The sequence below is a fragment of the Lissotriton helveticus genome, chromosome 11 (genome assembly GCF_964261635.1).
Source record: "Lissotriton helveticus chromosome 11, aLisHel1.1, whole genome shotgun sequence".
Classification (NCBI taxonomy): domain Eukaryota; kingdom Metazoa; phylum Chordata; class Amphibia; order Caudata; family Salamandridae; genus Lissotriton; species Lissotriton helveticus.
This window is the reverse complement of record NC_136072.1, coordinates 209,339,152-209,360,739: the sequence shown is the minus strand read 5'-3', so window position 1 is coordinate 209,360,739 and position 21,588 is coordinate 209,339,152. Positions and strand designations below refer to the sequence as shown.

Genomic DNA, 21,588 nt, shown 5'->3' with positions numbered 1-21,588 from the left:
TCCATGATCGGACCCAGGTGTTCTTGGGCCAAAGGGGCTTAGCTGGGGGGAGAATGGGAAGATGAAAAGAAATCAGGTGGTGGTCAGACCACGGGCAGGGAGAAATAGAGAGTGATTCCACAGGGCAGTTCAGAGACCAGATCTGGTCGAGCCGATGACCTTTAATGTGGGTGGGGGAGTGAACATGGGAGGTAAAGTTAAGGGAGTGAAGGGTATCGGAGAATTCCTTGGATGATGAGCATTCGGCGGGATCAGAGGGCCAGAAATTAAAGTCGCCAAGAAGCAAGATGGAAGAATTGTTGACTGTAATGGTGGCCAGAACCTCCAAAAAGTCGGGAAGAAACTGTAAGGGGGACTGAGGGGGACGGTAAGTGAGGAAGCAGGTAAGAGGGGGAGAGGTAGAAACTGTGCGAATCACCAGGAATTCCGTAGTGGCGATGGTCGGTAGGGGTAAAATTTGAAAGGGGAGAGTGGTACGTGCGATGACCGCCACGCCGCCCCCGGCTCTGCCTGAGGAACGATCCGCCCTGAGGGCATAGTAGGAGGCCGGTAAGGTGGATAGGAGAGCAGGGAGGGAGTCGTCGCAGAACCAAGTCTCAGTTAAAAAGAGAAGATCGGGAGCATGGAGGTCCAGCAGGACCGAAAGTTCGTGCGCATGGGCAACAGCAGATCTGGTGTTAAGGTAAAAAGCAGTAAGATTATTAGGAATTGGCGGAGGAACAGACCCACACCTCGTGGGGGAAATATCGACTGTGGGAGTAGGAAAGGAAGGGGGAGTGAGGGGAGCTATGCCAAGAGCAGCGATGCGAGAGCTAGTTGTAGCTGAGATAGGCCAGGGGCCCTGGTAGGTGCGTAGTAGGTCCGGGGTGTAGGTGATGAATGGGGTAGAGTGAGGCGCCCTTAGTCCCGGCCAGTCGCGGACGGGCGCAGACGGGCTTGCCTTAGGCGCGCCTTCGGCGCGCCATCGACGCGCCCGCTGCGCTCGTCCGCTGCGCTTCCTACCAAGACACATGATTTATAGCGGCTGGACGGGAAGTAGGAGGGGCGTGGCCAACCGAGGGGGCGTGTTTCAATCAGGCGCCGCGCCCTCGAGAATGGCTACCCAGGAAGAGAGTCGTTGCAGCGTGAAGCGCTGTTCAAAAAGTCACAAAGTGCAGGTAGGAGGGGGGGTGATCAGAGCATAGTATCACAACAATTTAAAAAAAGGGTTTTTAAAAGGAACAGCGTTTTTCTCACTCCCGGCTTTTCGCCTCAGGAGTCCTATCGTTAGTGCGACGCCTAGCGTTGACGCGCTCTATTTATGTGATCAGCGGGGGGCGTGGCCAACCGAGGGGGCGTGTTTCAATCAGGCGCCGCGCCCTCGAGAATGGCTACCCAGGAAGAGAGTCGTTGCAGCGTGAAGCGCTGTTCAAAAAGTCACAAAGTGCAGGTAGGAGGGGGGGTGATCAGAGCATAGTATCACAACAATTTAAAAAAAGGGTTTTTAAAAGGAACAGCGTTTTTCTAACTCCCGGCTTTTCGCCTCAGAAGTCCTATCGTTAGTGCGACGCCTAGCGTTGACGCGCTCTATTTATGTGATCAGCGGGGGGCGTGGCCAACCGAGGGGGCGTGTTTCAATCAGGCGCCGCGCCCTCGAGAATGGCTACCCAGGAAGAGAGTCGTTACAGCGTGAAGCGCTGTTCAAAAAGTCACAAAGTGCAGGTAGGAGGGGGGGTGATCAGAGCATAGTATCACAACAATTTAAAAAAATGGTTTTTAAAAGGAACAGCGTTTTTCTCACTCCCGGCTTTTCGCCTCAGGAGTCCTATCGTTAGTGCGACGCCTAGCGTTGACGCGCTCTATTTATGTGATCAGCGGGGGGCGTGGCCAACCGAGGGGGCGTGTTTCAATCAGGCGCCGCGCCCTCGAGAATGGCTACCCAGGAAGAGAGTCGTTGCAGCGTGAAGCGCTGTTCAAAAAGTCACAAAGTGCAGGTAGGAGGGGGGGTGATCAGAGCATAGTATCACAACAATTTAAAAAAAGGGTTTTTAAAAGGAACAGCGTTTTTCTCACTCCCGGCTTTTCGCCTCAGGAGTCCTATCGTTAGTGCGACGCCTAGCGTTGATGCGCTCTATTTATGTGATCAGCGGGGGGCGTGGCCAACCGAGGGGGCGTGTTTCAATCAGGCGCCGCGCCCTCGAGAATGGCTACCCAGGAAGAGAGTCGTTGCAGCGTGAAGCGCTGTTCAAAAAGTCACAAAGTGCAGGTAGGAGGGGGGGTGATCAGAGCATAGTATCACAACAATTTAAAAAAGGGTTTTTAAAAGGAACAGCGTTTTTCTCACTCCCGGCTTTTCGCCTCAGGAGTCCTATCGTTAGTGCGACGCCTAGCGTTGACGCGCTCTATTTATGTGATCAGCGGGGGGCGTGGCCAACCGAGGGGGCGTGTTTCAATCAGGCGCCGCGCCCTCGAGAATGGCTACCCAGGGAGAGAGTCGTTGCAGCGTGAAGCGCTGTTCAAAAAGTCACAAAGTGCAGGTAGGAGGGGGGGTGATCAGAGCATAGTATCACAACAATTTAAAAAAGGGTTTTTAAAAGGAACAGCGTTTTTCTCACTCCCGGCTTTTCGCCTCAGGAGTCCTATCGTTAGTGCCGTTAGTGGGGAGACGAAACAGGAGGCAAGCAAAGCACTGGATGGGGTAGGGTAGGGCTGGGAGGGGACAGGGAGGGTGAGCGAGTTGGGGGGTAGTTTAATAAAAGTAGAAAGGGTACAGAGGGATAACTCCATTTTTGTATTTTGATCTCTGACTGAGCATGCAAGAGCGAAGCCGAAGGGGCCCCTGTTATAAGAGACTTGGGATGTTACACACTCCTTTGGGAATGGTGCCACGGCACACACTGTAACCACTGCTCGAATTCTTTGTACTCTGTCAATAAAATGCTTTAAACCTAAAATAACTTGAGTTCTGGCCCATGGGCAATTCCTGCCTAAATGACAGCAGACTACCTCATTTACCATAATCATGAACATAGCCCCATGTTTAGAGTATCTGCTCATGCGCCCCGGAAATCTGCCTGATAATGGCCGATCTCGCACATGCACACCTTATTACCACTATCAAAAGTCAACCTCCACGAATGCCCAGACGGAGCGGTAACTTAACTTGAAAACCGCGCAATTAATCTGAGTCCTGATGCATAGGGAGTCTGTAACTATCGTCTAACTAGCGCTTCAGGTTCCGCACATGCGTGGAACATCAACGCGCATGATCATAGGGGAAACAGTGCTTTCATGAACGCGAAGTACTGCGCATGTGCTACAATACAGCGTCTCTTCAAGCGCGCACTACCGGACACTGGTGTTTAACGAAGAGACCAAATATGGGCCCAATTACGCTACCAATTACCGGTCTCTCGCCAATTACGAGTGCTTTATAAAAGACCCGCCGACTCTCAGGGGCAGTATCATCGGAGCGGCGTTGAGGGGAGGAGGTCGAATTTCGTCCCAGTAACCGTGAGTTGGATACTTGAGATACCATGGATAGGCGGTGAGCAATAGAGTTTCCTGGAACAGTATGGATTATAATGAGTTCCTCTCATTATTTCAGATCATCCTATTATGCCTGATGGAACCCTCCAAAACGTTAAAAGGCTCATGAGGCAATTTACCCTTGTACATTGAGTAAGATCTTTCTCTTTATCTCTCCTGCACGAGCAGTAGGAATGAACATTTCACCAACATGTGTGCACTATATGTTTTATGTGTGTCTTTTTCAAGTCTGTTACATTTTTTTACAGGTTGCATGGTTATTGAACACATAACCAATATGAGATACATAGCAACCCCCCACTTTTTCTTTAAGGTCACCACTACCTGGAGGATAGTAGCAATATATAGTGAGAAAAAGAATTAAACTGTGTTTTTCTCCCTCTAGGTCTTCACTACACGCCGATCGGGCGAAGAAAGACTACGAGAATAATCTAATAACTAGGTACATTACACCTATAGTTCACTTTTTTCCTAATTTTTGTATAATACTGTAGTGTAGTTCCTATTATCCCAATAGGCTCTGCGCATTGGAATAATACCTTCAATAGTATAGGCCTAGACCAGACGTTAACTAGGTCTACTACTGTCGATATTAGACTTAAAGTTTTGGGTTTGCCAGCTAGCTCAGAGTTCACTAGAAACTTTCTCGAATAGGCAAGGAGGAGTTGAACCTCCCTGGATAGACAAGAAGGGATTTAGTTTCTGACAACCATAGAACATGACAACTTTGCTCTCCCCTAATCAAGAGTGTATCTCTAGAGTCGTGTGAAAACAAAAGACGACTTATTTTACTCAGTCAGTACGTGCATTCTTAGTCTCACCAGATTGTAGAGAAGAGGAAGAGATGGGCGTGTTCAATAAAAGATGTTATTTATTGATCAGTCTCTTTTCTCATACAAGAGAAATGGATCGATATTATTGCAATACTTATGGTTAAGTAAAGTGCATACAATAAAAGCAGAAGTATAAAATAATACTGTAAAAACATTGATATGGTTTCTAAGCCATATGAAGGTTTAAAATGAATAAAATGAATACATACACATTTACATTTGACTAATCGTACTCAACTGGTGTTTCTAACTATGCCTACCCCGTGTACCTGACCTAAGCCTAATACGTGGGCGGGAATAGAAAGTTACAGTTTAAGTTAAGTTTGTTTTGCCAAGTGACTGACTAAAGAATTCTCTGCAAGGGGTTATTCAGTTCTGTACCTGGAATCTACGATGAATGAGGGATGGTATCTCTCGTCTCTGGTCTCGATATCCCAGGCTGCCTGCGAGGGCTACCCGGAAGCGCCGGAGCTGGATTTCTTGGCAGGAGAAAGGCAGCGTCTCGTTCTCAGCGCGTCAGGAAGGCGGGACTGCGCCAGCGAGGTCTGCTCTGCTCTGGGCTTCGGCAAGTCTGGCTGCTCCGATCTCGTCACCACCGCGTGTGTTTGCATAGGGCAATATCGGTAATATTTATACCTTTAAGGTGCCGAGATTGACGTAAGGATGGACATAGATACGTCAATAAGGATGTCATACGACCTGGTCGTTAGCACATTCTTTTGCTGAAGTTCTCGGTGAAATCAAAACAATGGCCGCAGGGTTTTTCCCAGGTCTGTCATAGGTTTGATTTGTTTTGAGAACTCCGTATGCCTTATCAGGGGCTGGAGGAATATCGCTTGTCTAATTAGATGGCAAGCGTTATGACCTAATCAGATAACACGTTCCTGTGCCGTAGTGTGGCTTTATCAGATAACGGTTCCTGCATCATGGGGGTTTTCTGCCTCATGGGATGGCTGCTAGTTAACTTGTTAACCAGAATAGGGTCAGGAATAGGGGGATCGATACAGAACCTATAGGAATACATCACAATACACTTTGATACATATATACATGTGAGTAAGGTGGGTTTCTGTGCAAATCCCGTCCTTAAGAAGGAGGCTTTGAACTCCGAAACATGTCCATGTAGACGCACCAACGAGGTTGCTGTACTTAACCTACACTTACAACCTCACTTTGCACCCTTTTTAACAATACCAGCCGGGGGCTTAATAAAAAGTTTTTGTTTCTTCACCCCATGAGCCAGGTATTTTTTAACTCTCACTCACTTTAAACTCACCACTCACATATGTCCTCTTACCCCACACGCATTCACACATAGTCCATTTTAAAGTGCTCCCACGTAGTCGTCGGTCGTAGCACGCCGCATTCCGAAGAGGGGTGTGAAGACCCCGATGATGAAGCATGACACCAAGGGGCCTGTTGGTGTGTGAGGGGTATTTAAACAACACAGAGTGTTCCCCACCACTGTAGGGATCTACTCAAACTGCCCAAGTGGATTCCACTTTGTTTTTGTACTATACCCGGGGAGACTGAATCCACTTTTTCTCTCCCTCCCTCCTTTGTTAGAAATATTACAAGTCAATACGACACTGCTTTATCGGAAAACCACCCTATGATTTAGAAAATATCTAAATAGCTCATAACATTGGCCTACTGTGCTAGAAAATATACATCAGCTCTTTTGCCACCTGTTCGAAAAACTTTCCGAAAGCTTTGAAATATTCTCATAATAAGCATTGCTTTTGCATTCCACTCAGTTTTTCCGAAAACAAATGATCGCGCTTACACGTTTTTTCAAACATCTACTCACTTTTTTAAACAACTTCCCCTTCTTTCAAACAAATGCTTGTTTTTTCCAGATTAATCATATATCGGATTATACAAATCAAGTTGCCTAAAGTTGATGAGGGAAGTGAGACAATTTCAGCAATTTCTCAAATAACAACTTGAGTCACATTGTGCTGTGTACAACATTCAATTTACTTGGCATTTTTTTGATTTTTGTAGGTTTCCAACCACAAAAAGAGAAATCTGGCCTCCGCAATTTCATCATGGCCTAAAACCAGTCAGATAAATAAATCATTTTAAACCATTTGGGTAGAGTGTTTAGTTTTTTCACATAAAAAGTAAAAAGCATTGCAAGTGTTTTTTAATCCTTTTTAGGTCTCGCCTAGGCAGCGCGCATGCGCTGTCTCTCCGAGACATCTAGTAATCCATATGCATGGTGGAACTCCGCCTATTGCCGGGTAATGTCTCGCCGCTTGCCATTAGTTAACTTTTTAATTTTTTTTGTTAGCGTGCTTATTATTCGTTCTTGGTCCAATACATAACTTACGTTTATTCCAGAAGCAGCACCGCCTAACGTCAGTCTTGTTACGCTTCCACAGTGTAATTGTTATTTTTTTAAAATAGTGCGCATTAACATGCGCGCGCTACCTTACATTATACGCATGCGCCAACTTTACATACTTGTTCCCATTGAAGTTGGAGCTATACAATACGTTTATGGCGGTATTTGAGCACATTTGTAGTGCAATCAAGATCCATAACGTACAAAAGTTATCCGTTTTAGAATGATGCCACAACTTAACTACCCGGTTCATGTAAATCGTGGGTTGCAGGAGTGCATATAAAAAACCTTCACCGGACTGGGGAATATGGTAGGCTGTCCGCTCTCTCTCTTGGTGCCAGCACCACGCTGCAGTTTTCACCCCTTGGCAGAAGAGTTGGTGCCTCCCACTATCACTAGTCCTGCCTCTCTTTGTTCCTCTGTGCATTGAATCATGTGCAAGACGAGCAGCCCTCAGCAGCTCTTTTGCGCAGCCCAGGGGCTCAAAAAGAGAATGTGCTGTATGTCCCCGGGGAGCAGCACGAGAAGCGAGCAAGTGCAGAATGTGTTTCTGAGCAGATACACTGTTTTCAAGCCGTGTGCCTCCAGAGTTGAATTACTTGTGTTTCCTGGCAGAGGCTCAAGAAGGCGATTGTGTCATCCAAGGGTGTTTGAGAGAAAAAAGAAGTATGTTGTTCTACCCAGAACTCAAAAAGGGGTAAATGTGAGATGTAAGATTTATTGCTGTGTTTGTTCCTTAGGTTAGTACCAGAGAAGTGAATGCTCTGAAGGACAAAGGACGTGTGCATCCAGGGTGCAGTTGAATTGTGTGTCTGTGGGTTGGTAAGACATTGAGAACATTCGCGTGCATACCTGAAGCATAGGGAGTGTGAACAATCCTGGGCTGTACGGATGGTGCTTATCGTGTGTGTCCCTACGTCCCCAAACAGACACTACGTTTGTGTGACACCGGAGCACAGTTTGTGCTCATGTTGAGACACAATGTGTTCTTTGTGTCCTGTGGTACTTTAAATGAATGTATTGAGTGACATCAGTACATTCTCGGAATACATTGTGTTCATGTAGTGTGAGTGGCTTCGGGACGGGGACCTTCAGATTGCCAGAGTCCTGCGTAGGTTTCAGGCTCATTTGGAGTTTGCATGCTTTTTCAGGCACCTCAATATATAGATTTCTGTATGCAGTGCCTTAAAAGTAAAGCAAAAGCAAAGATTGATAGTGTCTTTATGCCAATGGCCCCAGTGGGTATATTTATACCCCTATGGTACAGTGAAAACATGTTTGTGGCAGCAAAACATATGAAAGCTTGTTTGTTGCGCTACAACATGGAGAGAGCACAAGTGCCTCTCCAGTGAATATATTTGTATAGCATAGGCTTCTCCAACAAGTAGCTCGGGAGGTACTGGTAGCTCTTCTGTGTCCAGTCCAACCTACTGAACTAGAAGCTTTTGCTTGGCTGCATATATGTATACTAAACTTAAAAAGGGTTTGAGGGACTGAAAAGTGAGTCTCTTCAGAACTCATAAGCTGGCGTTTGAATTTCCAAAATCTATTTCAAGCTGTTATTTAAGTGAGGAATCAAGTGGCGTTTGGGAGGTTTCTTACTAAAATTATTACCTTGGTTATTGTGTATTATTACCCACTTATAGGCATTCCAAATTGACAAAGCCTTTTTTTTCATTACTGCTGGCAATCCTTCCTGATGTATTGATCTAATCACTGAAGGTGATTTTACATCAAGTGGCCACTAACATAATCTTGCCTGATGTGGTCACTTTTACAACAATAATGATATTAGTAGAGCGTGAATATTTTTATAGATGATACATAGCTCTTAATACAATACAGGTTGGAGATCCATGGCATAGCATAGGTGAGCAAATTGAATCACCTCAAGATGCTTTCCTATATGAGTGAGTACGTTGATACTTCATAAAAGGTGAGTTTGTTTTCCTGAAAGAAAGGCAGTTGGCCTTAGGTGTGAAAGGGCGTGAGTCTATGGTCAGCAAAGGGTCTGCCTTCTTTCAAGTTGCAACTTATTCAGTGCCTCTGTAGAATGTTTTTGTGCTGTGAGCACAGGTGCATGGGGGTGCAAGAAGTGTGGTGCCATATTTTGTTTTGAAGTTTGAGGCTTACCCAGGAACACATTTTTTTCATGCGAGCTAGAGTGTCTTGAAGGTATTCTGGGATTGACAGGAAGCCAGCATTACCAGTTTGAGACCCTTGAGCTGGGGATCCCAGCATTCGGTTTTGCTATTGGCATTGTAAACGACAATTACTTTTATTTATGTATTAATTATCGAAAAAGATAAATAAAAGACTTTGTAATTTACAATGTCAATAGCTAAAACTCTCGCAAATGCGAGACCTATTGCATTGCAAAGGCGTGTTATTTTCAGCGATTCCGCAGTGCGAAGTCCTGAAGAGAGCCCCCAAACAATTTAGGGTTTGAAACACGGCAACACGTTTTAGAACTGCCAGAGAGGTCTTTATGTTAATAGTGACATCTTGGCTTTTGTAGGGACCCTTGTTTCATGGACACCTTGACTGAATCTTGAATTCAGGTGCCTTTGAAAAGTGGCATAACGAAAGTTGAAGGGGCTTCCCTGCAAGGTAAACAGGCCCCCACTCCGCATTTAATCCAGAGCTCTCAGGCCTGAGTACTTACTGAGGGGGGACCCTACAGCTCAGGGGCCTCCCGCACCGCGGGGACTGTGGTGTCCTGTGTTAAGTCCCTGCCTTTGAATAGCTCTGTAAAATAGAGTGATGTAGCAATACCCATGTTGCTTTAATTCAGCATTAGTGGGCCCATGCTAATTTAGCAAATTGTAGGGGTCCTTTTGGTGTGTTAATAATATATGAGAACTGGTATTAGTTTGACTGTTTGTTTGTGATGTGAATGTTGGTGTTTGTATTGAAATCTGTGTCATTTACGCATAGTTTTTTGCAAAAATTGTTTCAAAAAGATGTATGCCATGTGTTTTGTGTTTTGATGTATGCGACAGACACTTAAACATTGATTCAATTAAGTGTCTTGAATTCATTCCAATAAAGAGTTGAAGAAATGAGATTTGATCATGTTGATTGCTAGTTGTAACCAGTTACCTAATAAGTTTTCATTAAGTGGTGTCAGTATTGGCGGTTTCTTGTTTCATCTTTACATAGGGGTCCATTACTATGGTGGGCGGATACCGTAACGGTACACAGGACCAGCCGCCAGAGGTGCGGCGGTCCCGCCATGTCAATTGATAATTGCATTGTGGTGGGCGGTGCTGTAAGCAGCACTTGCTACAATGCAATATATCCATGTTTTACATTGGCATGCACAACGTGACAGGCACCGCGCAGTGCCTACCACCTTGTGTATGCCAATGTTGGTGGGTACCATGTGTACCCCCCAAGTGCACCTCCTCACCTTCCAACCCTGCATTTCCATGGCGGAGTCTCCGCCATGGAAAGGCATTAAACCGCCAACATCATAATATGGATGGCGGTGCTTGCAAGGCACCTCCACCATATTGCAGGCCTGTTCCACCCAGTAGACAATCGTGACAATTGCCTACCGGCAGAAAAGCAGCAGGTGGTCTTTCCATCCGCCGTGGGACCCCCATCATGCTAATGTGGCGGGGGTAAAAGGCCATCCGGCAGGGAAGTTTGGTGGGTGAATCGGCGGTGGCAATCCGCCTGCCATGGTAATGGACCCCATAGAGCGGACTAGCGTTCCTGACAGTGAATAGGGCTAAACCCTTTAATATTAATTCCTTTTGAAGCTGGGCATAGCAATAGGTTATCTAAACCAGGTTTGGACTCAGCTGTCAGGAGAAGCAGTATCCTTCTTTGTGATGTAGTAAATCATTCAATAGGTAATTCAAAGGTTGTAGATTTGTTAGTTCCTTATAATATTTGACCAAACAACCTGCCTTTGTAACTGTTCCTTCATTGCTTGCTAAAAGTTTATAACAGAATTTGTATGATTTAATTTCTACGACCTGTGTCAACTTTTTTAATAGCATTTGCTCTGGTTCTAGGACCATATGTACTATTTACTGCTCATAAAACTTTGGGTCCAATATAAACAACCTCAATATTTAATTATGACGTAGGTCGCAAATTCCAACTCACTCCTATTGGTAGCTATCACAGGAATGGTGCCAGCTGGGGCCAGCATACCACCATAACTGTGATTGTCTTTCAATAAAATAAGCTTTGTATTTAAATGCACCCTATTTTCCTCAAACTACTTCCAGACAACTGCCTACTTCCAACAAACTTTTTATTATTTCACAAAGGGGAACGTGTCCTACTAACCTTTTGTGAATGATAACTACCCAAAGTTGAAAGATTGCAAAATGTTAATATTTTGCGACTGGATTTTGGTACCAAAAAATTGATACATACGATAACAATTCAGTATTTGGAAGGGATACCTACAACAATCTCCTTCAGATCCCTACTTATTATCCCTACGGAATCCCATTTTAGTTATTGGAAAACATTTTATGACTCTTAAAATTGGATCAGTGCATAGCAAAACACATTTTAATGGCTGCAGATACCAAACTGGAGCATTTGAGATCATTAAAATGCTTTGTACATCGCCCCCTAATTGCTATAACCTTATTAAGAGCTGGAAGGTACTGGAACGATGTAACAAATTTCCATTGGTAAATATCAGTATTATGCAGAAACACCATGCTAGTATGGTGAAATTATAAATTGATCCATTTAGAATGGAGAATAACTAAATGGACCATTTTTTTCCTGGGTCAAGTTGCACATAAAATTCCCAATTCCTTGGAAATTAATGCTGTCATTTGCCACCAGCTCTGAGCAAGTAGTAATTAGGAGTTAGGAGCCTCTGCAGGGCAGGAGGGTGAAGGAGTAAGTGTCAGATACTACAGTAGGTCGTGGGCTGACAAAGGGTAACGTTCCTTGCTCTCCCCATGCCCTTTTCAAGGGTTGGTAGGGGATGGCATGCAGCCCCTGCTTGATCCACTTGTGATTCTACCCATTGATTACATCAGGGCTGATGTTCCCCACATGGAAAATCTGGGTGCAGAACCACTGGGCCGGGCACAGCAGTATCGCATTTGGGAATGGCACTTTGTAATTGGAACTTAAATGTCTATCTCCTTTCTATTTACTGTTGTAATATTTCATTAATTACAATAATGTACCATATGAACATAGTTATTTTTCTACACAGGCCACAATCCTTTTGAGTGGGATGGTGGCCACATAAACATTTATGTTTGGGTTGACAATTGACGAGGATGAGATTGTATTTCAATAATCATGACATGAATGATAGATCACTACAATGGTTGATTTATTTTTCATGAATGACTATAATTCACAGTTTTTAGATTTGAAAACTTTGTTCATGGTGCATGGTTGAAACATAAACTTATTGCTCAAGCCATTGGTGGAATGAAGATTTGGTAGTCCCCTTCATTGCTTGCTAAACGTTTATGCAAAACAAAAGAGTATGCTGTTCCAATGGGAGAAGAGAGAGAAGAGAGTTGAGAAGAGGGAAATGTGTGTACACCAGGCTCTAAAAAGAGAGTGAGTACTAGCACTGGGATAGCTCCAATAAGGAGCAAGGGCCCTCACACACCCCGAGAGGGGTCATGCTTGCTCATTGGGCAGCTCCTTGTTGGGCCTGCGCTGCAATGCCCAACGGGCTGCACGAGGGGGCTCTTTGCCAGGGTTCTTCTCTGGTTGCCATTGTAAAGCTATAGGTGTTATGAGAGAACTTATGTGTTGAGAGTAGTAGTGGAATGATGTGAATGTGATCTAAAAATAGCTACAGAAAACTCGAAAGGTAATTTTATTCACTGAGTTCTTGTGCTATGTGTGAAAATATTGACTGGTGAGTTGTGGACTGAAGTGTGAATTATACTCGCTTCGGTCCAAATAATTGTGCATGGTGTGTGGATGGTCGACATGTTTCACGCCCTATACTGTCCAAAATGATCTAGCCATTTTATCAGGACCCAAGATTCATCTACTACTCAGATGGCTATCACTTGGTACTGCATAAAAGTCACATCCCCTGTAGTTTGGACTCCAAAAGTAATCCAATTGTGTGATAAGTGAAAGAGGTTAAAACTTGTCTACCTTTTGGAAGAAAGGCACCTCATTTGTGGAATTAATCTGCCCCAACCGTGACTGGCCAGGATGGTTGCTGAGTTAGCATTAGAAGGAACTTCACTGAAGTCTCCTGTGTGCGCGGGACCTATCAGCATCTGGCTCCCTCAGGAAAGTAGTAGATGTATCTTAGTTCCTGATGAAATGCCTAGATCCTTTTGGACAGTATAGGGCATGAAACATGTCGACCATTCACACATCATACACAATTATTTAGATGGAAGCGGGTACAATTACCCCCTTCAGTCCATAACTCACCAGTCGATATTTTAATGCATCGCACAAGAACCCAGTGAATAAAATTACCTTCGGAGTTTTGTGTACCTATTTTTAGAGCACATTCACATCATTCCACTTCTACTCACAACACATAAGCCTTCTCATAACACCTAAAGTTTCATTACGGCAACCAGAGAAGAACTCCGGCTAAGAGCCGCCTCGTGGGGCGGGTTGGGCATTGCAGCGCTGGCCCAACGAGGAGCTGCCCAATGATGAAGCATGACACTCCTTGGGGTATGTGAGGGCCCTTGCTCCTTTTTGCAGCTATCCGAGTGCTATTACTCACTATCTTTCTAGCACCTGGTGTACACACATTTCCCTCTTCCCATCTCTCTTCTCTCCCTTCTCCCATAGGAATAGCATACTCAGTTGTTTTGTATAACTGGTTGGGGCCTGTATGCTGGACATTCCAAGCCCCTGTCCTGCCTCGTGATATTCTTGCTAAACGTTTATAACATAATTTGTATGATTTATTTTAAATGAAATGTGTCAACTTTTTTATTAGCCTTTGTAATGGATCTAGGACCAGTTGTACTATTTACTACTCATTAAAAACTGGTTGCAATATGAACAACCTTATTAATATGCATGGGATAGGTCGTAAATTCCAACTCACTTTGATTGGAGGCTATCACTAGGAATTATCACTATAAGACACCATTAGCATCCTTAGCAGTTGATCTCACTTAAGATGTATCCTGGTAAACTGGACGTCATACCAAACGACATAAAGGACATTAGAGTGGTCCTAGAGAATACGATTGGCACAGTAATCCTGGATTTAGGACTTCTGAGACTAGATAATATGTGTTGGGAGAAACGGTAACAGTGAACAAAAGCAAATTACTAGTAGTAGAACTAGATTTTGAAGCTCTACTGGCATTTGTTAATGAACTGAAGGAGAGGATTCGAGATTCTAGAGTTCTAAGCTAAAGATTCAGAAGTCCACTCTTGAAGAAATAATGTGAGTCTTGTAGATCTGCCAAAGAAGTTGGAGAGACAACCAAGGAAACTACTTCTAATTCAGCAAACAAGTTGCCCCTAAGGTCTCCTAACTGTTCATGGTTAAGAATGCCAACACAGTGCACGCAGTATCCTAGAACCCTTGACACCTCTGTGGCCAGCCATAGCACTGCTGCACAGTTACAGGGATTTTGACCTACTTCATATGTGCCAGGCAATTTGGCCATTAGAGGTAGAAAACACCAATTTGCTATTGTTTCCTGACTATACTGTGGCTGTGCAATAAAAATACAACTCCTTCCAAGAGGTGAAGGGTAAACTTGGAATGCTTGATCTCAAATACATGCTGCTTTTCCCTGCAAAAACAAAAGTTCTTGATGATTAGAAGCCTTGATTTGTCATCGATCTCCCAACCCCCATGTAAGAGAAGAAGGTGCTAATGTCAACTACATTGTGACATGGGTCCATCAGACAATGTGATGACAATGGAGAGGCTTGCAATAATACCTGAAATAACCAGGTAGAATGTAGTACATTGCAACTCCAATACAACTGTATCAGAGTTGACATAGATAAAGAAGACTTGGATTCCTGCAGGAAGAGACAGCCCACATTTTACTCCTGGATCAGCTGATGATGTTGTATGATCTAAGTATTGCTCATTGTATAGAAATATGTACAAACCATAGCATTTATAATTAGACCTCTAAATTGATTATTTTAGTGATGGGGTCTCAGACTGCACTAGCAGGGTGGATGGCTCACAGTTGAGAGGCTGAATGTTAGTCACATTGGGCCCAATTCACAAAAGTAAACTGAGACAAAATCCTAACTTTACGACTTTTGATATTAACAGAAGGCATTTAGGAGTACTAAAGGTAGGATTTTGCCTCGGTTAATCTTAAGTTTTGGTCTTAAGTTAAACTTAAAACATACTTAAGTTTAACTGAGACAAAATCCTAACTTTACAACTAGGATTTTGTCTCAGGTAAAATTAAGTTTGTCTCAAAATCCTAACTTTAGTACTCCTAAATGCCTTCTGTGAATACCGAAAGTCGTAAAGTTAGGATTTTGTCTCAGATTATGTTTGTGAATTGGGACTGCCCTCACCAGGCATTGGGTCACTTAATTCTTATTTGTGTGGGCTTAGGTATGTTCTGGTAAAGCCCCAGGAAAGATTTTGTTGAGGAGTTTAGGTGAGTGTTTTGGATCCAGACAGTGCATAATCTATACTACTAAGGTGATGGAAAATTGTGGCTAAATGTGGACATTCCATTGACTCATTTGATCACTAAAGACTTTTTGTCCCAGGATAAGGCAGTGGGCACCCCATGGTTAAATTACTTGAAATCTAGTTTTTCCAGGCTCGGTCGTTTGGATTTGTTTGAACATCCGAGCAGGATTGTAAAAGGGGATGTGGAGGTTATAAACGGGCTTTCCTTATGGATAGGAGTATGCAAACGGAAGGTGTGGAGCTTCAAAAACCAACTGTAAGAAAATCTGTTATGCTAAAATCATGTGAATCAATGGAGCCATATTTGACTGGCTCATTGGCCTCACATGAGAAGTTCTTGCTAACAAGGTTTAGGTTAAATCTGTACCACCATCTGCTGATTAGACCAAAAACTAAAATTTTTAATAAATTAGCTGCACCCTGTGGCTGCGACAGAAAGTCTCCACAGGATATGCTGCATTTTATATTTTTATGTAGGTTTTATGATTACCCACGCAAACTCTATCTGGTTGTTCTTTTAAAAAAACTTAATTTTAATCAGATCAGACCAGCCCTTTTGTACCTACAACTTCTGCATAAGGACAGCATTCTTCAAGTTACTGAATTTTTAAAGCTATGTATAAGGTTTAGAAACTGTTTGGATCAGTGATGGTCCTCTTTGTTGATTTATTTCTCTCTTGAATTTACTTATTGTATGTAAATAACTGACCCTTGAACTTTCCACACTTTACCGTTTATTTTTATATTTATTGAATTTTTAAACTGCTTTGTTGCATATGTGCTTTTATGGTTTGAATCAAAACCGAAATAAAGTCTCTATTGAATTGAATTGGTCTTAAGTTAAACTTAAAACATATTTAAGTTTAACTGAGACAAAATCCTAACTTTACAACTAGGATTTTGTCTCAGGTAAAATTAAGTTTGTCTCAAAATCCTAACTTTAGTACTCCTAAATGCCTTCTGTGAATACCGAAAGTCGTAAAGTTAGGATTTTGTCTCAGATTATGTTTGTGAACTGGGACTGCCCTCACCAGGCAGTGGGTCACTTAATTCTTATTTGTGTGGGCTTAGGTATGTTCTGGTAAAGCCCCAGGAAAGTTTTTGTTGAGGAGTTTTAAATGAGTGTTTTGGATCCAGACAGTGCATAATCTATACTACTAAGGTGATGGAAAATGCTGTAGTTAAATATATGATCATAGGAAGTGCCTCCTGGTTGGATGAAAGATGAGTGAAAGGTGTGGAATGTATGCATGATGGGGGACCTTCAGAATAGGAAAAGAAACAAGCGAACTACACATTTCAATGACAACAATACCCAGCCTCTGATTTTTCTCCTGAAATTTCAGGTGACTTAGGAATTTGTCTAAAAAAATAGGGTTTATGCATTTTTCAGGAGGAGAGCGGTGCACTTCACTCTGTTCCAAAGACACATTTGACTGGGTCAGAGTGAGAACAATTGGAAAAAAGATGAAGAGCTCAATTACATCACCATACCTGGGTTCAGTGCCATATCCTCATATGATTATAGAGGTAGATTTCAACTGCATAGTGTGTGAGTCTGTGGAGAGATCCAGCCCCTGCTACTCTGCACAGATGTGAGTCAGGCCTCAGACAAACTACACAGCTGGCTAGAGGACTGGAACCTCACTGAATTGAAGAGGAAGATTTACCACGAAACAGGGACTACTTCTATTACACACATATTTATGACCTACACTGGAAACTATACATGATCTTATACAGGGCATAGGAATGTATGACGTTACAATGCATACATTTACAACGCATGCACTTACAACGCAGTTTTTACATCGCAACAACCACTACAACGCATTCCATTACATCGCATGACACTACATCTCATTTAAAAAATCTACCTTTACAATGCATTCCATTACATCGCATACTACCTCTGTTTTATTATTGTATGCGTTGTAATGGTATGCGTTGGATTGCCTGTGTTGTAGTAACATGCGATGTAGTTTCATGCGTTGTAATGGTATGCGTTGTAATGACTACGTTGTAGTGACATGCTTTGTAAAGGATGTTGCGATGTAATGACTGCGTTGTAAGTGTAGTGCGATGTAATGACTGCGTTGTAAAGGTAATATCAGACCACAATTTTGCATTCATGATCTTGAGCTGGGTAGGACTCAAACCTCTGTCCTCAGATGGCATATGCAGACCATAGTGATGCGTAATGTTGCTTTTAGGAGAGGACTAAGACTCCATCACTGCATATTTTTGGTATAATTCAGGTCTTCTGGGTGACATCAAAGCACATGAAATAGGCGGTGTTTAAAGGTTTAAAGGTATAGTCAAAGGGACCTTAAAAACACCTTATGTGAAGTCTGCATAGACCTGCATAGGGACCAAATGAGACACAAGGGACAGGTAACGAGATTGATGGTAACAGGACTCACACTGATGTATTACCTTTGTAACAAAAGGAAACAATGCACTCAATTGTTAGACAGGCGTAAGGCACTTTACTATTAAGAATTCATCACTATACAGTATACAGAGAATGACAAAACTGATCACTGATTTGCTCGATTAGTCCAGTTGGATGAACTCTAATTCCTTATTGCAACGCTGAAGTTAAGAAAAGGGTAATCAAAATGCTCTCAATCAGAAAATAATGCTTAATTTACAGATGACTATATTTGCTGCATTCACTGCAACATTGCATTATAATTTGCGCTCAAGTATTTTTTCAAAAGACAAACAGGTGCAGCAAAAAAGAATGCACACATTTTTAAGGAGCAATATGCCCCTTACAAACCTGAAACTGCAGGTCCTATTCACAACCTTCACTTTGTAGTACATTTAGTAATATTACAAAAGTATGACTCCCCTACTACAACATGCTATTTACTAACCTATGTGTGGAAACCTATATCTTTGCATCTCCTATCTTTTTATGCAGAGATCTCAGTCCTAATTTTGAAGATCTCTACGCCAGTAGATCGACAGTAAAGTGTCTGAAAATGGGGAGTGCTTACAACAAAATGAGAGAGGTTTTTTTAGGGGTAAAAAGGGGTTAAAGGAGTGTTAACGAAGGGTTATAGGAGGGACATACACACATCCACAAAGACTAAGCCCATTGCTATTCACAAACTGCACTCTCAAAGTTTCTGTAGCCAAAAAAGCTCCCAAAACAATCATGAATGTACTCCAGCTCAGAGCTTGATTAAGTCCATCATCACACATGGCCTACCATCGGAACTGCAACACCCTTGTATAAAAATTAATGGTTGCAGGGACTTAAAATAAAACCTCATGGAAAAATAATGTTAAAATAACGTAACTTATTTTGACTGTTAAGAAAAATCTAACAATGTTATTTAATGTTAAAAATAATTACTAAGTAAAAAATATTTTAATATAATTTTAATAAACTGTTTAAGATGTAAAATACATTTACATTTTATTATTTAAAGAAATGTGTATACATTCACATTTAAACACTTCTTAATACATATTACATAAAAATAAATATTTTACTGTAATGGGATTTTTTTTATAAATCTCAAACATATTTTTATTCATTTAGTAAATATATGTAAATGATTTAGTGTTTCAAACCCCTTTTTAAATGATAGTGATGTAAAAAACATGTTTTATTTATGCTAGGTGTAAAAAATATGTACAGTTATTTTACTTGAATTTGTAAAATTAAAATATTTTTGCTAATTTGTTGCGAAGATTAATAAACTTTTTTACTTTTCCCTTTACTTTACTATAATGACATATCCACACTGCCGTTAGAGACCCCCACCGCCCTGTGAAAAGTTACTAGGAGTAATGTTACACTTTCAAGTTTGGCTCCACGCCTGATTTCATAAGGTGGGGATATGTAAACCTACACTAAAGGCCTGATTACGATGCAGACTGGAACGGCTCCAACCGTCGGTTGGAGCCCTACAGCCCGTATCGTAATTGGCTGGTCGGATTTCTTTCCAACCGACCCATTTCGATGGGGTCGGTCAGAAAGGAATCTAAATCAGTTTTTCGAATGGCCTCCGAAGGGCTAGGAGAGCCCGTCAGCCAATCAGAAACCCTGAGGTAATCCCTCGGCCAGCTCTTTCCGGTCGAGGATAACAATGGCAGATTCCCACTGCCTTTCTCTGCCAGCCTTTCCAACACAGAAATGCATTAGGGATGTGTTTTTGGGGGCCCCCAGCAGGGACCCCATAGGTGCAAGGCCACCAAATGGCGGCCTCAGGGGCACATTTGGTGCCACCATGTTGATCCCTGCACCCTGTGGCAGGCACCTTGAGGTGCCTGCCACGGGGTGCAGGGATGAACTGCACCTCTGCTCTTTGCAAAGAGAGCATGCATTCTGTTCGGAATGCATTGTCCCATTGTAGAGGATAGGATTGCGACCGAACAGGGTTCAGTCACATCCTACTTCCTGGGCTGGAACCAACGACAGGAGGTCATTCGGTTCCAGTTCCAAACCAATGGAATCGGGCCCTTACAAGTAACTTAGCACTTGGAAGTGGTGAATAACCAAATGCAGCAATATGGCTACAAAGTGTAAGAGTAAATCATTTCCACTTGTAAATTTACTTTTGTGAATATAGCCCTGCCTTTTCATCAACAATGCCCTAATAGTTTTTGTATTGGTACTGTATTTTGCCATAATCTAGTTTAGCTAATTTGTTTTTCTTCAATGTGTCTTTTTTCAGGTCCTGAATTTTTGCAACCGAGACTCGTCTTTCTGTACAAGAAGATGGCTCAAATATGGTCTAATAGATCTTCATATTGTTCAATCTACAGTGATATGGAACCTTTCACCTACTTCTACTACTTGATATTCTTGGTTGGATTTATTGGCAGTTCCTTTGCACTTTGGGCATTTACCCAAAAAGCATTCAATGAAAAGAGTACCAGTGTGTACCTTATTAACCTGCTGACAGCTGACTTTCTATTGACTCTGGCACTTCCTTTTAAGATTGCAATTGACTTGGGAATTGCTCCTTGGAAACTGAAAATTTTTCACTGTCAAGTCACAGCATGCATGATCTATATTAACATGTATATATCAATCATATTTCTAGGATTCTTAAGTATGGACCGCTCTCTTCAAATACTCAATAGCTTCAAATTCTATCAAATCCAGAAACGTGGCTTTGCCAAAATGATATCTGCAGTAGTGTGGGCATTGGTTCTCCTCATCATGGTGCCCAACATGCTGATACCAATTAAGACTATCCAAGAAAAGCCTACTTTGGGGTGCATGGAGATAAAGCAGAAGGTTGGAAGAAACTGGCATGTGCTATCTAACTTCATAAGTATAGCAATATTCATAAATTGCACAGTAATGATTATGATGTCTAATTTCCTTGCCATTAAGCAACTTTGCAAACACCAAGGCACTGACGATTACCAAAGTGTAAAGAAAGAACTCATCAATATTCTGCTTGTTACTGTGGGGTATATCATCTGTTTTCTTCCATACCATATTGTCCGAATTCCATACACCCTAAGCCAGAGTGACGCCATTGTAGCAGACTGCAATGTCAAAAAATCGCTTTTCAAGGCTAAGGAATTTACCTTGTTATTATCAATATCAAACCTGTGTTTCGACCCTGTCTTGTATTTTCACCTCTCGAAATCCTTTAGATCCAAGATTACTGGCACATTTTCAAACAGCAAGATAAGTATGACACAAAGAGAAAAAGAGGTATACCGAGCAAATCAGTCATACATATTGAATTATAGTCCAGCCAGTGGAAGTGAACTAGAAGTAACAGGGTGTCAAACTGCAGTAGATTGAATGTGTTTATTAGAGTTACAAGGTCCAAGAAAGGAACAAACACATCCAGGATCAATTTCAATCTGTTTGCATTGTGACACTTCCTACTGTTAGGAATTCTTATAACTGAAAATGGAAAAGATTGAAAAGAAAAAATACATTAGAAAATTGAATGATGAATCTATCGATTTCCTTTAAAGAATATGCTGTTAGGTTACCACTCTTAGCTGCTGCACATTAATTTATATTTTGAGAGAACTGGAGATTTATGGGAATCTAAGAATATTTAGAGATGCTAACAAATTAATCTTAGACATTGAGAAGTATGGGTTGTTATAAAGCTTTAAATGTAATGAAATCTGTTCAAAACAGGCCCTTGTATTCACTTAATTGAAAATTGAGACATTTCAGTGACTTGTGAGGTACAAAGTGCCAACAAAACTTTAGGTCGTGTGGAAAAGTAAGGTGGGAAAGGGAAAACTAAAAAGAA

The 21,588-nt window shown here is 42.2% G+C and overlaps 1 protein-coding gene across 2 annotated transcripts in view; it reads left to right on the top strand.

The window, feature by feature from the left end:
- Positions 1 to 21,286, top strand: part of GPR171 (G protein-coupled receptor 171) — a 69,826-nt gene extending 48,540 nt beyond the window's left edge. For both annotated transcript variants that reach the window (XM_078667398.1, XM_078667397.1), the window contains one exon: positions 20,029 to 21,286. In XM_078667398.1, the coding sequence (XP_078523524.1) occupies positions 20,073 to 21,119 (1,047 nt within the window). In that variant the 5' untranslated portion in view covers positions 20,029 to 20,072 and the 3' untranslated portion in view covers positions 21,120 to 21,286. The remainder of the gene's footprint in view (positions 1 to 20,028) is intronic.
- Positions 21,287 to 21,588: the final 302 nt, after the last annotated feature.